This window comes from Nematolebias whitei, chromosome 22 (assembly GCF_014905685.2).
Source record: "Nematolebias whitei isolate Nwh7 chromosome 22, NemWhi1, whole genome shotgun sequence".
Lineage (NCBI taxonomy): Eukaryota > Metazoa > Chordata > Actinopteri > Cyprinodontiformes > Rivulidae > Nematolebias > Nematolebias whitei.
In genome coordinates, this window is record NC_056519.1 from 22901176 (window position 1) to 22917385 (window position 16210).

The following is a 16210-nucleotide window of genomic DNA, read 5'->3' on the forward strand; positions in this document are numbered from 1 at the left end:
TGCATATGCAAAGCAACTAAAACCAGTTTTTACAAAGCACGCCCTGACAGGCCCTCCCTTTAATATTCTTTCAACTTTGTGGCACAGCCAAACATTTTCTGGTGTCATCGTTGCCATTTGTCTACACTTCTAATCAGATTTTAGTCCTTTGTTGTCGTCCCTCAAAAGGACGGTCAATTTAAAACTTTAGATTTTGGACTTTTGAAAATACAAGTATCAGCGGGATGCTCAAAATAGAACCTTTTTGTTTTAGCATGAAAAGGTTACTGTTAGGAAATTACATTTTAATTTTAACTAATGCTGGTCTTTAGTTTTATTCTGTTTTACTTCACGTGTAAAGTTTGTTTCAAACAAACCCGAATCTATAAAATAAATGCGAGCAAAGCAAACCGTCTTTAAATCTTAGAAGCTAGCTGTTAGCATTTCTTGGGCTATCAGGTTTGTTTGTTAGGCAGCTTAAGATAAATATTTAGGACCAAAACAACATATTTTACTGTGTATAAGTTATTAAGATACATCAATAACTCCAGCCTGGCTACGACTTGACAGCTTCTTTCAGGAAGTAAATCTCTGCCGTCACATTGTCCACAAGACGCTCATCACTAACACGTTTAGAGGATTGGGACCTTCGAGGGAAGTTTTGATACAAGATAAGTTGAGGAATGCACAGTCTGCCCGCTGATGCCCCGTCTCCCTCTCTCTGCCTCCCTGAAGGTCGGGGTGAGGGTTTTTCCATTCGCCCTGAGCTTGTAAAACCACCACAGCAGAGGTGGAGAAGTGCGGGGCAGGGGATCCTTTGACAAAACTCAAGTTTTTTGTTTGTTTAAGGTGTGCAGGGAAACTCCACCGTGAGAACAGGAACAAGCTACAACACAACATAAAGTGATGTTAATGGCATCTGTGTGTACACTACACAAAGTTAATACGCTGTAATTATATATAAAAACTGTGACTGTGTTGTATCTTTCCATTACATGCTGCATCTGACTGAATAAAACAAGCTGCTGCCCCCTTGTGGCCACTCCCTGCAATTACACCAACTTCAGAAAAGGCACAAACCTTTTTCTTCTCATTAACATTAAAGCGCCTGACATGAGTTATTTGCGATAATATAAATGCACATTAGCATACTGCAAAATAAAAATCACGCCACTCAGATGAGCAGTTGTTGAGATAATAAGGTCACGATTGTTACGGCACAGTAACAGGAAGTGACGCCTGCGTGCAACACGGCTAACAACACAGACAGCATAAGATCTGGGCGTCGCTCCTTACAGGTTCGAACCCCCGGCCCAGTCGACGGCTCAACAGTTTCCCTTCCTCGTCACTTCCGGAGCACTTAGGTGAGAAAAATATGCCCGCTCCGTGACAAAATGGGTTTCCTTAAAATTTTTATCTTAAAATAAAGATTTTATTCAGCAAAAACTCCTTAATTAAGACCAATTTTGACATTTGCAGGTAATATTTGTCGCAGGCACTTGTGCGTGTCTAAAGCTAAAACAAGACCTCAGACCTTCTTAGTGTTGTTCAATAATTACTGTATCAATATGATGGTTTCAGGGTCTATACGATATACAATAAACAGGTTTTGAAAAGCTAAAACTACGAGTTTTGGCCTTTCCATCACCGCCCCAAAAACAACAACTTGTTTTATTCATGCGAACACCCCCATCGTCTGATCTGAGCAGCCGGACAATGTGCTCACCAGCCATAAATTTAACAATTTTGCTATTTCCTATCTGGCAACCCTGCTTCCATAGACCAGCATTTTTTTGCCGTACCGGTGTCTGATAAGGGATGAGCTAAAATTATCCCAGGACCATCTATGGCGAGAGAAGGAAGAGGGAACATGCGCATGAATGAGTACGGGTAAGATGAGAAGGTGCGTGCAGACCTTCAACCCCAAATGGGCAGAGTGCACAGATCCCAACAGCCTTTACATGTGAGATGTTGTGTTTATAACGTGATGAAGACATGGGGGCTTTGACGACTTGACACCTGGGTTTAAGGATATCGACAAAAGCCGCTACAGCTAAACCGAGTGTTCACTTTTCAACTCATTCCAAGGAAAAAACACAATCCTGCCCAAAATAAAATAAAAAAAGAGACCGCACGGAGAACAAAACATGGTCTGTAAGCAGGATCGCACTCCGAGTGGCACTAATGTTTAAAATTTACAAGGGTGGTGGATATTTGTGTGCTCTGACGTCAATTCAATCACACCACGCCTTACAGAGGCTCCAGTTACGGAGGCCAGGAAATGACCGAGCAGCTGGCGTACTACAAAAAAGGAACAATGTTCTGCGCTCCAAAAGTTACCTCACGACACGTTCCCAACAAATCAAAACACGAGCCATGAGGTTTTTGAGACAGAGCAAAGGCAGTTCGTTCAAACTGGATGTACTTACAGGGAAAAGCACGATGGGGACCGTCAACGTGACGGCGGTGAGGACGGCCAAACGCACCAGCAGCAACAAGGTGTCGAACTTGTACACTTTGGTAAAGGTGTGCAGTAACTCCGCCTCCACGTTGTCTGAGGGAAACAGAAGAAAAACAATGCGGCTGTTTTAAAACTAAAATCTGATGGTAGACGTTAAAAAATAAAAACAATCTGTGGCGTGACGATCGTCGTCGCTCCTACCATAAAACGTGAGGTAGCCAAAGAGCGCCGACAGCATGTACATGATGAGCATGGCCAAGATGGACAAGTTGGAGACGCTCTGCATCTTTTTACGGCTGCGACTGAAACACAAAGCTCACGTCAGTGGGGAGTCACGGAGAAACGCTGCAGAGTTCAGACAGGGACAAAGCATAACGTTTAAAGTTAGCAGCAGGTGAAGGGCTTACTCTTTCAGCTCGCTGTAGATGGGCAACACTTCAGGATGGCAGACAAACGCAAAAGCCAGGATGGGAATAGTGTACGCCGTCTGGAGAACAACAGAAAGCACTGATGCCATTAAAGGTGGACATGAACACCACCTGAATTCATTTGACCTCTTGGATCCAAACGAGTCAAACTATAATCAGTGAAGATACAGTCACAACTCATCATCGTAGATTAATTCTAATTACCGTAATGTCCGAACTATAAGCCGCCACTTTTTTCACACGTTTTGAACCCAGCAGCTTATAAATGCTGCGACTAATTTATGGATTTTTATTTTTTGGACGGGATAACAAGCTTCATGCCGTCAAAACATTTAGCCTCGTCGCAACTGTGCGCTCACAGAGCTGCCCACTACAGGTCTCTCTTGGGGGGTGTGGGTCCTCGTGACTCAATGAGACTACCTGTATAAATAAATGTTTTTAAAAAATCTGACTAATGAAATTACCCAACAGGTCACAGTGGGTAACAGTATCATTGCTGCTGATGACTTCCTGGTAGGCTGCTGTGTTTATTTATTTTTTAATCATCCACGTACGTATTTGTGTATGTTACCGATGCGTATTTATTTAAAAGTATTAAAAAAAACTTTCTGTGTAAATGCGTCATGTTACAATGTGGACACCTGTGGCTTATAGACAAGCACGGCTTATATATGTACAAATTATATATATTATTTAATTTAGTGGGTGTGGCTTATATTTCGGTGCACTCAATAGTCCAGAAATTACAGTAAACAAGTTTTTTTTTTAAATTCCAGCAAAATAAAATGTACTAATAATTTACTTGTATAGAAGAAGCTTCAAGGTTTGACTCCCTGATTTTTGAATTATTTTATTCAACTACATCAAAATGCAGCCACTGGTGCTGGAACTAGTGGAGATCGGAAAATCCCGTTTAAATAAAGTGCTTTTGGTCGGTTATACGGGGCAGATCAGCTTAAAAACATTAAACATCAAAACCAGGAAACATTTGGTTATCTAAATCTATAAAACTGTGGTTACTAACTAATAAAAAAAAGTTTCAATGAGAAGGGGCATGTGTGCACGTCAGTCTGGAGCACAAAAACAGTTGCATCCAAAGCGGTGAAGACACAAACGTTTGTTCAGATCGAGGATGAGGTTGGGTCGCTCCTGTTGAAAAGTGTGATCAGGACAAACAGCACTCTACTTTCCGTCATTGCACATATATTTAGTAGGCGTGGCTTATTTTTGAGTGCACTCAATAGTCCAGAATATATGGTGAACAAGTTTTTTTTATTGTAGCAAAATTAAATGTGCTGATAATTCACAAATAACGCAGCAGAAATGCTACGGGTTTCACTTGAGAATAGCGTAGTGTAAACTTTAGACAGGCACCTATTATTCTACACCTCGGAAGAGTGTCTACATTTCTATTTCCGTTAATGCGGCCCAAACCACAGCGTCTACTCCCACAAAAGTTATATCAAAACGACCGGCTCGGCCCCGTGATGTGTGCCATTACTTTTATTGGCATTTCGAGTTACCATGGCGACGTAATTTGCGAACAAAGACGCAATATTTCATCAACTCCAGGAACTAGTTGGTGACTGCCCACTTATTATTCTACACCTGAAAAGCGTATCTTTTTCAACTTTAATGTGGCTCGAACCGCAACGTGGACCTCCACAAAAGTTATATCAAAACGACCGGCCCGGCTCCGAGAAGTGTGCAATTACTTTTATTGGCATTCACAGTTACCATGGCGACATATTTTGCTAATAAAGATGCCAAATTTACCATAGGAAATGAAAAGGAGAAAACTCTTCACAGAAACCGATTAACGTACGGAGCCATTTTGGTTCAACATGCAAGGAAGGCACCTATTATTACCTATTATCACCCGTTATTATTATTAATTAGTAATATTAATAACAACTATTAATTATTAATGTTAATAAGTATCTGTTTTAATATCAATAATTGTTCATATTAATAAGTAATATTTAAAATTAATACTAATTATAGGTGTGAATATTATTAATATTGACCATTAATTAGTAATATTTTAATAATTAATAAGTTAACAATATATAAATAATTAATAATAATAATAATAAGTATTTATTATTAATATTAATAATCATTAATATTAATATTTATTATTAATAATAATCTAATTATAAATAAGCAGTCCCCATCAAAGTTTCTCCAGGAAGTTTCTAGTTATTTTCTATTGTTCCTCCTAGAATAAATCAACTAAAACTTACAGACAGTGGCGTCTAATCTGTAATCCCTAGAGTGTGTGTGTGTGTTTTTTTTTTGCACCTATCACTTTCGTTTTTAACTCAGGAATTTTAGTTAAGACACTGTTGACAAGAAAAAAGTATTTGGTAACGTATAACATTTTCAACAATTGGATTCCTCATGGTAACGTTTGTTATACATCGCCAACTATAACTGTCAATTAAAGTGGAGTCCACTCCAAATATAAATATTTGAAGCAGGTAAACAGGTGTTAAAGTAAATTTGATTTAAATATTTGATCAGTCAACATTTTTGCTGTAACAACTGACTTGATTTTGCATTTTGGTCACAATTATTTTATCTGAGCGACATGTGAAAACGGCTACTTTAACCAATAAATTTGTAACCTCTACGTATCATCACACCTCAAATAACCCTTTGGCCCCACGGGGAACCTTGTGCCTCTTGTCAGCATTTTATTGCAATTTGTGACAATATAGGCACAGGCACAAATCCTTAACCACACAGGTACACAAAGGTCCTGAACACACCCAAAACTGCCCCACCTTTTTTTAACAGCGTGCCTTGGCGAGTACTTGGTATTCTGCTTTTGTTGGATTTGTGTTCAGCCTTCATCATTTCAAATAAACTCAACTCCGGTTTTAGATGTACAACATGCCCTCAGGGTTTCCAGCTATTTGATTTCTTTAAGCCAGTGAAGAAAGACTTCTCGACCAGTGCCAGCTGTCTCACCTGAGAGTTGAAGACGAAGTATTTGGGTGTGCACATCTCCTCAGCACTAGGGCGGGGCTCAACGTGGACTCCGGTGGTTTGATGAATGTTGTGGCTGCTGGGGACAGCCGGGGAAACATCAGCCCGTGAGAAGTCCATGTGCGTGGTGTTGTTTGGCAGCTCGTACAGACCCAACATGTTGGAGGAGTTCATGCTGAGGTTAGACGAGTGGCCGTAAAAGAAAGGAAGAGGGCAGGGGAGCTGGGTCTTCTTGTAGATCACCTGAAGAAAAAAAATGGAACTTAGGCTCTGGTCTTCCTGCAGAAGTTCTCCATCTTGGTTATGTTTGACAACTTGGAGGCAGTGGAACTAAAAATTATCCAGCTGACATTTGTTTTTTGTTGATAAAAAGCAAATAATAGTGTATTTTGCACTTTAGCAATCTGAGTTATTTCTTGGTGACCACAGCTCCCAGGACAAAACTAACCACAAGACAAACGAGCCAGAACATTCTCAAGTTAGTTGCTAATGTTGTCTCGGTCTGGTGCGGCGTACAAGTACAATTTTTTCATGGTCTCCTCGTGTTTGTGCAAGTTTTCTCCCACAGTCTGAATGTACATGTACATGTATGTTTAAACTGCCTTCAGTAAAAACTACAGTAAGACCAAAGTTCATTAGCAAAACAGTATTGACGTTTTTTTTGTTTATAGAGTTTATACAGTTTATAGTAATGCTATAAACTGTATGGTCAAAACTTCCCTTTGCTGCACAGTTAGCAAATATGCTAGCTAGCAGTTACGTTTTTAAGCATTAGAAATTCTTGCCTTTCTTGTTTCTTGGAGACAATTTTGTGTTTTCTGTCTTAGAAGCTTGTGAACAAGCCATGGTGTTTACCAAGAAACAGATACGACTAGGCCTGTCACGATAACAAATTTTGCTGGGCGATTAATTGTCTCAGAAATTATTGCGATAAACGATAATATTGTTTGAAATTTGACAATAATTTAGTAATTATTGTCAAATATAAGAAGAAATATTTCTTTTGCATGTAGTACCTCTTTTCGACCACCAGATGGCAATATAAGAATGCTTGAACTGAAGGATGGATGCTGAGGGAGCGAGCAGCGTGTCGCTTTGGAGCTCGACAAGACGGAGGTTTTTTTCCCTGAGGTCGGCCTATTAGCTTAGCTCGTACCTTAACTTCTCAGCTTAGTTACTTTTAACGATAAAAAAACGCAATTTTGGATGGTTAAAACAGATTTTAAAGAGAAAAAAGAAAGGGAGGGGTCAGTGAAGAGCACCGGGGTTGAGATTTTTGTCATCCAGTGTCTTCAGTAGAAAGAGAGACACGAAGAAACGATAAAGCCGAAAAATGAAAATGAGGTTGATAATGTTCATTTATCATGTGATTAATTTGTTTATTGTTTATCGCGACAGGCCTAGATACGACAACATAAAGACTGTTAATACGTGAATTAGCAATGTGTTAGCATTAGCACTATGTTAGCATTAGTACTATGTTAGCATTAGCACTATGTTAGCGCTAGCGATATGTTCAGCTTAAAAGCTAAACTTACTGCAGCCAGGAAAAAGACCATGCAGGTCAGGGAAAATCCACTGGTGTAGCCCAGGTAACCTACAAAAACAAAAACAAAGTTCAATCAACAAAAATGTAACTAAAATACATTTTTATCTTTTTTTTTAAAGACATGTCCCGTTCTAGATTACAAGCTGTACCTAAAAGTAGAAAAACTAAATTTAATAGTCTCAAAGCAAATGTATTGTCAGCAGGTATAAATCTTTATTATTGTGTCAGAAAACTAACTCTGTAAATAACAAAGTCCATGCTCAATAATCCTCTGTAAATATTCTTTAAAGGTCAGTTTTGTAGCTTTATGTTTTAGCTGCACAATTAGTAGTTTGTTGGGCTGCTGGAGTGGAGCCACCTGAATCAGCCCGACCACCATGCATATAAATTCTGTCTGAGAGCTGGAGCTGACTTCAGACTTAGTGCCAGGATTATGTTCCTATGACTCCTGCCAGAGCTGAGTAAGAGCTGGAATGGTGTTACATTACACCTGGTTTGGTGAAGCTGGGGATGGCTGCGAGAACATGGAAGTGCCAAGAGCTCTGGCAACAGGTGAGTCATATATGACGGTAAAACCAAAGCAAAATATTAGTACCAAAAAACAGCTTCATTTTCTCTAAAATATGCACGAATAGCTAATTATCTCAACGAGTCATCATGAAAATAACTTTCTAAGTATGGCCTCCCTCTGCTTCCGTAGATTAGAAAATCGTACCCAGGTTTTTGAGGAGAGACAACGGCAGAATGATGCCCACGGATACAAAGACCACCAGGTAATTACCGTTTAGGTACCATTCACTGCAAATACAGAACAGATTTAAAACTGCAGAAAACGAAAGATGAAAACAAAGCTGGAGATTGGTTTTAAAGGGAATAGATGCTCACCCAGAGTTTTCTTCCAAGTGCATGAAGGTTCTGATGACTTCAGGCAGCTCGTACTTCACAATAAAGAGGTAGCTGGACATGGCTGCAAGACAAGAAAACTCAATATATTCTGGTATATAAATTGGATAAATTTACAATATTATTAGGGTTACAGATTTAGGGTTTACCTCCAATGTTTTGCATGATTATTGAAATAAAGGCGGCCATTTTTCCCGGCCAGCCAAAGGCTCTCTCTCCCAGCTTCTCATAGATCAGGGATCCTGCCCCCCACAAAAAAAAGACACTTTCATAAACAACCATCTGCAGAAGACCGTACAAATATCTGAAGAACATCATTGGTCACTTGGGAATAAACTGATCTCCCTACTCTGTACTCAAATACCGACCTCCTTCTTTGGACGTCAACAGGAGCAGGTGTACGGAGTATAAAGACAGGATGGCCACAGCAATCAGGAGGATTCTGCACAGACGGGAACAAAAATGGAAATGAAGCAGAAACACAAACATGAAACTTTGACGCCTTCCTGGAAACTTGACGTACTTTATATTGTCATCTGAATAAGCCAAGCGAAGTGACACCAGCAGCTGCTCAGAGATGTGTCATTTGGCCTTATTGGATTCTGTGTCCAGTCAACTTCTTTTAGGTATGGAGGGTGCACCCTACTGACCCCCTTGGTTATCATAGCTATTTAGAATTACTAGAACCTCAAACATAAAAAAAAAACATTGTTTCTGAACAATTAATTGGGAAAATTCCTGCACAAATATAATATCTTTGCAGTAATGTCCATGGAATCTGGTCAGAACCTACAACAGGTTGGATATTATTTGTTCATAATGTTTCTACAGAGGTACAGGGTGACAGTGAGGTGTCGGAAAATATTCATGACTAATAAATGACAAGTTCGGAGAACTGGGCAGCGAAGGATTGTGGGGCACAGCTAGAGGTCAGCTAGCTCTGTGAGACAATGCTGAACTCCATTTCACGTCAAATTTCTTTACACAGCAGATATCAGATCAAAATGTTGCATTGTCCAGTGCTTTCATTCGTGTGTACCATATTTTTTGGCATATAATTCGCGTTTTTTGCATAATTTGCATGTCCTGCGACTTATGTGCCCAAGTGACCTATTTATGGATGTTTTCTTATATTTATAAACCAATTTTTGGCTGAGACATGACCGTTTTCATTCATTCTGACTGAAAATATAGATGGCACTCGAGCAGTATGGCATGCCGTTGTGTCATGTAATAGGTAAAAGTGGCTATTAATGACACAGTCAGCTTGGCACAGCCTGCCACCTTCGTCCAGCTCACCTGGAACAACCATCAAATCAGCTTCATTTCGCTGCCCCACTCCGGTGAATGCAGCTAATTTGATCAGTAAAGTGCATTTATTAAGTAAAAGTTAAACTGAGTCACACCTTTACTATAACATCGAGCAAACAAACAATTACTTTTAGGTGGTTATCTTGTTAAATTTTGAAGAAATGTGCAGCGTTCCTCCTTCCTGATTTCCTCCCTCAGAGCACAGCTCCCAGAGCACCGAGGCAGCGGATACTTTTAAAATGCAGCTGATTTGACCGTCAAAGTGCATTTATTAATAAAACGTTAGACTGAGACACACCTTTACTATAATTTCAAGCAAACAAATAATTGTTTTTAAGTGTTAGTCTTGTTAAATTCTTGTTAAAATCCTTCCGTGTACGCTCCCGCAGCCGCCAATTGGCAGCTGATCGATTTTTGGCACAACACCGGCCCACATTTCCGGGTTGTCAGCGATGACACATAACAAACGCGACACGTCAGCGGTAACGCATAATAGATGCGACTTATACGGTGAAGCGACGTATGTATGGATTTTTCCACTTTATTAGACATATTTGGACTGATGCCACTTATAGGGTGGTGCAACGTGTACGGCGGAAAATACGGTAAACACTAGCAGGAATCTAGACATACATGTGACTTAAATGCTAAGCTAACAAAGGTGACCACATGAACAGCTAAAGATCAACATGTCAATACTGACGTTACTTACGTAAAGAGAACGATGCCGGTGTTTGCCATGGCAAAGGACAGGCCCAGAATCCCGCTGCCCATGATGGCGTTGCTCAGATTAAAGACCGACATGCCAAAGGAAGCGTGGCCGGGAAACTGTTTGAAGAAAATGAAATCTAAAGATCTGCTTTTCGACTATAAGTCGGTACTTTAGTGACATTACTGGTTTGGTCTTACATCTTCTTCCTCGTATTTCTTCTTCATTGGTATCCCATCAGACAGGAATCTATGGCTTTCTCCGTCTTCATTATCATCCATGAACTGGCTGCAGCAAAGAGCAAGAAAAAAAAACACTTAGCATAATGATTCATCAGGCTTCTTTAAAATTATTCTGTAGCCGTTTACTTGAACCAGTTCTTTACAATCTTACCACATTTATAGAAACAATGCTTAAAGTTTAATGTTTTTTGTTTTCACACTGTGGCCTTGTTTACAAGAGGAGTTTTCTGGGTTTGGCCGTTCATTTACACGACAACAGCCTCGTTCTCTCTGAAGCCGAAGGTTTCTTAATCCTGGTCTCAGAGTGGAGATTTTCAGAACAATCCTCAAGGAGGTGTGAAATCTCACCATTTGTGAAGTTGCACATGTGCACTATTCACTGCAGTCAAAAGTTGTACTGTGCTAACAGCAGTTCCAGCAAATGGCGGAGAGCAGAGTGTTTTTCTGCTACGCCCCATTTTTCAGCATGTACAAACAAAATCATCAACATCCTAGGTCCAAAGAGACGTTAGTGTATTCACCGGTTTGGACGTAACTGTGATCATGCAGACGCTGCATGCACGATGCATGCAGGAGAGCCCAGCATCAGGGTTGCCAGATCAAATAAAAACTTTTTTTTCCACCCCTCCTTTTCTGTGCACGTTCGCCAAACAGCGCACACACCTCATCTTACAACACCTTTACTCAGCACATATGACAGTAGGGGATGAAATACTATTATTTTAAAGCAACAGTACACTAGCTCTTATCTGGCAACCCTGCCTGGCATAAAAACTACAGCATTTTCAGTAAACCTGCACTTTTTTATGTTTATATAAATAATAAACACATTTCCAGAGGTTCTCGTGTAAAAGAGGCTGAAAACACACCTCAGTTTACACCCTCCCCCCAAAAAGCACACCTCACTCAGCACATATGATAGTTTGAGTAAAAAAAACTATAATTTTCAAGCAACGCTACAATAGTTCTTCATTTCCTAATTGGAAACCTTGATTAGCATGGGAACTATGGCAGATCCATGTAAACACTTTTTTTTGGTTTGTTTATTAGTCACAATTTGAAAAAAACAAACAAAAAAAACCCCCACTAACGTTTCCAGAGATCATTCTCGTGTAAACAGGGCCTTAAACTTATAAGTTTCTGACCTGTTCAGGGTTCCCTTTTCTGAGTCCATGGGATCCTTTAAGTGGCCGTTCAAGCTGGCGGTGCTGTCATCATCATCGGCCTCGGTGGGGACCCTCTGCAGCTCCATTAAATCTCTAACCTTTGGCATCTTGGTGGACACAGCAGGGCGAGACGTAGGAAGATCAGGGGTTTCAGGATTTTGTAGGGTCCACAGAGAAATGGCACAAGGTCCTTCTTCCTTGTCTAGATGTAAGTTATGAAGGAAATACCTAAAAAATTAGAAAAAGATAAAAGAGTTACAGGTTAGAATGATTTCGAGGACACCTGGTCTAATCCACTTTAACCAGTGTGATAAAGTTTACCAAAGAATTACAATTTGTAACTTCTCACAGGGCTGCAGATGCATTTGTCTGCAGGCTTATCAGTCCCCTCCAGAACCTTTTGGCCTTGATGACAAACACTATAGATTGGAGCTGTCTACCCCGGAAACTATTTCCTGGAACTAAGGGACTCCGTATTTCCTTGAAAAGGAACTCTTCAACCCGTAAAAGAGATACACTGGATCATTTCTGTCAGTCTGTATGCCAACTAGCTTATAAATCCAGCTGTGTATGACTAAATTCTACAATCCAGACCTTTGGTAAACCTCTGGGACGTAACTACACGGGAAGCCCTCCGATTACAAACGGGCAATTGAGAAAGTGTATTAAACCTGTGTTTTCGAACCCAACACCTACATGCAAATACAGGCATTTAAAAGATGTCAAACTCCCAGATGTATTCAGTTAGACCTTCAGGCCACCAACAGGTCGCTCGTTTCTTGTAAGCGTTTAACCCAGCTTTGTCCAAAACATAGTTTTAAAGAAAGTGCATCAGTTGTGTCATCCACTCTGTTTCCTATCTGTAACATTCATCAGTGGGTTATGTGAGAGATGTCAAAGGCAGGGAATGAAGCCTGTACGACTCAAAACGCAACCACCACTAAAAAAACAAACAAATTTCCAGAGTTCTTTGTCTCTCATACAAAGTGCTCTTTAAGTGAGCTGGAGGAAAATATTCCAAGTGCTACCCACTGAACTAAACACTTAACAACAACATGGCAACAAGTACACGTCTGCACCAACAGAATTGATGATGCCATGTTTCATTTGCCACGGAAACTGGAAATGAGATCTAGGAATGACTTCACACCCAACTCAACTATGTGGGGCTGCTGCCGCACAATGATGCCAGTTATGGTCTGATCTGTGTTTTTGGTCAACATGTTTGTCCATCCATCCATCCATTATCTTTACCCGTTTATTCCATTTTGGGTCACGGGGGTCGCCGGTGCCCATGTCCAGCAATCACTGTGCGAGGGGCGGGGTACACCCTGGACGGGTCGCAAGTCCATCACAGGGCCACATAGAGACAAACGAGACAAACAACCATTCACTCTCTCACTCACACCTAGGGACAATTTAGAGTTACCAATCAGCCTAACATCCATGTTTTTGGTCTGTGGGAGGAAACCGGAGTACCCGGAGAAAACCCACGCATGCACGGAGAGAACATGCAAACTCCACCCAGAAGGCCCCTGGACTGGGGTTTGAACCAGGGACCTGTTCACTGAGAGGCAGCAGCTCTACCAGTTGCGCCACCGTGCTGCCCCAACATGTTTGTATGAATTTATTTTTTATTCCTAAAGCTAAAGAACAACAAGAGCTCTTCTACAGGCTGCAAACACCAGTCAAGTCAGAAAAGGTCTGAATCTTTGTTCTTCCCACATTGGTTGAGGAAAACAACCTGATGCTTGGAGAAAAATCTCAACAGGAACACATCTGAACACGCAGGCTTTTTATTTTCATAGATGCATAAATTTGTCATGTTGGATTTAGAGCTTGAAACCTGTATTTTATACTTGGTTAAATTTTGGATGGCACGGTGGCTCAGTTTGTAGAGGTGTTGCCTGTCAGTGAGAGGGTTGGCCGATTGAATCCCAGCCAGGGACCATTGTGGGTGAAGTTTGCATGTTCTCTCCGTGCATGCGTGGGTTTTCTCCAGGTACTCCAGTTTCCTCCCACAGACCAAAAACATGCATGTTAGACTGATTGGTAACTCTAAATTGTCCCTAGGTGTGAAGTGAGGTGTGGTGTCGTGACTTTACGTGTCGCACGTTCAGTGCTGAACATGGGCACCAGTGACGAAAACAGGAAGAAGTAGGTAAAGATAATGGATGGTTACAGTTTATTTTGTGATACAGTGAAAATGCCAAAGTTGACTGTTAAAAATATAAATTATTTTGATTTTCGGAGAATAATTAGTCATTTAGATTAATTGAAGAAAAAACAACTACCGTACTTGCCGCCGTATAAGTCGCATCTATAATGCGCCACCGCTGACAACACGGAAACGTGGGCTGGTGTTGTGCCAAAAATCAATTGGCTGCCAAAAGGCGGCTGTGGGAGAGTACATTTTTCCTGGGCGACGAGGCGAAATGCAGCTGATTTGATGTTTGCTCCAGGAGTTATGGAGCGAGATGAAGGTGGCTTTGTATGTATAGCAAGCCAAGTGTCTCATTAATAGCCAATTTTACTTATTAATGAGACACTTGGCTTGCCATATTACTCGAGTGCCGTCTAGTGGCTGAAAATGTTAGTGTTCAATATTTCCCATGTCAGAATGAATGAAATAGTCAGATCTCAGCCAAAAAATGGATTATAAATATGGGGAAAAAACAAATAAGTCGCGTCGCTGTATAAGTCGCAGGGCATAATAATTTATGCAAAAATGTGTGACTTATACAGCGAAAAGTACGGTAACTACTTTTAATGACCAGGGCAACCATATTGGATTCAAAGGTTGGTGTTAGCCAGAGACCTTTCACTTTTAAAGTCAGAGTTTCGACTTTAAGAGGCGTTCCAGTTGATTTTTACAATTTCATCTATTTCTTTGCTTTTTCTTTTCTGGGTGGCGGAGAGCTGGTTTCTATCTCCGGCAGTTACTGTGGACAGGTCTTACAATTAATTTTCTCACTCACACCTAGGGACAATTTAGCGTTAATTACCCTAATGAACATGTTTTTGGTTTGTGGGAGGAGACCGGAGTACCTGGTGAGTCACCAATCTGATGGATGACTCACAGAAACTCAGATTTATACAAGTTTAAAATCCTTTATTTTACCAGGAGAAACTTGTTGATTTTAAAACCTAATTTATGTCTTTGTATTTTGTCGCCTGTCTTGGCAAAGTTTCATAAAACAAACTTTAACAATGATAACGTTAAACACTAATAAAATAAACTACAAAATCTGTACCTTAAAACAGGGTTGACCAAAGACTATCTGTCAGAACGATTAATTTAAAAGAGATACAGAAAATGATACAAATCCAAACGTTCATAAAAAGTAGATTAGCTGGAGGTGGAGGTTTTGGTCTGTGGGAGGAGACCGGAGTACCTGGAGAAAACCCCACACATGCACGGGGAGAACATGCAAACTCCACTCAGAAAGGTCAGGAAATGAACCTACGGTTTTATAAAGAGACTGGGCTAACCACCGCTCCACCGTACTTCCCATTTTTTACAAATTGAAATATGAATCCAGCACGAGTTGAGGGACACACTTCTTTTAATTTATCCGTGTCTACGTGCCACTTGGCATTATAAATCAGGCATACAATCAGATTTTCTTTTTGTTGACAACGAAGCTTTACAAAAAGCACGGAGCCAATCTACGCCTGAAGTATTTACACATTAGACTATTGAGTATTTGTGAAATCAGTAAGATTACAACAGGGCTAAACAGTTTTGCAGTTAGTTAAACAAATAAATTAGTAAATTTCTCTTTATAAGGAACTACTGCTGAAGGAAGTATAAAAAAGTCACAAATAAAGCTCAAACCTAAAAATAGTCGAGTCAACAATCTGTCTGTAACGTTGCAAACTACACACGAGCTCCAAGTAAACATGAACGCTGGCCGGTAATTCTCCACGACTGAAACAGGATAAACACCAGAAAAGGTTAGATTCAGCTTCGGTTTGAAATATGATGTGTTTGAGCAACAGAGAATTTGCATCATCGTGTGAGAAGAGTTATTTTGCAACAGGACAAGAAGGCACCGTCGACGTTGCCCACCTCCACCTGGTGGATACATGTTCAACCTGACGACCTCCCTGTGATCACACTTTTGTCACTACAACACGTGCTGTATCAGCCAGTTGAATTTTTGAGGCTGCTATAAAATAAATCCCCATCAGACTCTTGTGGACGTCTAATCTCACCTTTATCTCCCTGTGAAGTGAAAGGGGGAAGGAAGTTTTTACTTTGTGGCTCGGAGGGTTAACCTGTCTAATTGCGCTATCGTAGACATTTAATACTTAAAGTGAAGATGCGTGTTAATTAGTCATCAGTTATCTCTGTAGAAAATTAGCAAGCACAAAGGCAACAGTGGAAAGAAAAAACTCCCTTTTAACAGGAAAACTCCAGCAGAACCAGGCTCAGGACGAGCAGCCACCTGCTTTGAGTTCTCAG

The 16210-nt window shown here is 40.5% G+C and overlaps 1 protein-coding gene across 1 annotated transcript in view; it reads right to left on the reverse strand.

Moving 5' to 3' along the window:
• The window catches only part of slc38a4 (solute carrier family 38 member 4), a 53589-nt gene that overhangs the window by 10235 nt on the left and 27144 nt on the right, over positions 1-16210 (reverse strand). The window contains exons 3-14 of the mRNA XM_037695799.1: positions 11722-11970; positions 10535-10622; positions 10338-10453; positions 8683-8756; positions 8464-8556; positions 8297-8378; positions 8127-8209; positions 7401-7459; positions 5845-6105; positions 2848-2927; positions 2642-2742; positions 2409-2533 (exon numbers count right to left, since the gene is read on the reverse strand). Of these exons, the coding sequence (XP_037551727.1) occupies positions 2409-2533; positions 2642-2742; positions 2848-2927; positions 5845-6105; positions 7401-7459; positions 8127-8209; positions 8297-8378; positions 8464-8556; positions 8683-8756; positions 10338-10453; positions 10535-10622; positions 11722-11849 (1290 nt within the window). The 5' untranslated portion in view covers positions 11850-11970. The remainder of the gene's footprint in view (positions 1-2408; positions 2534-2641; positions 2743-2847; positions 2928-5844; positions 6106-7400; positions 7460-8126; positions 8210-8296; positions 8379-8463; positions 8557-8682; positions 8757-10337; positions 10454-10534; positions 10623-11721; positions 11971-16210) is intronic.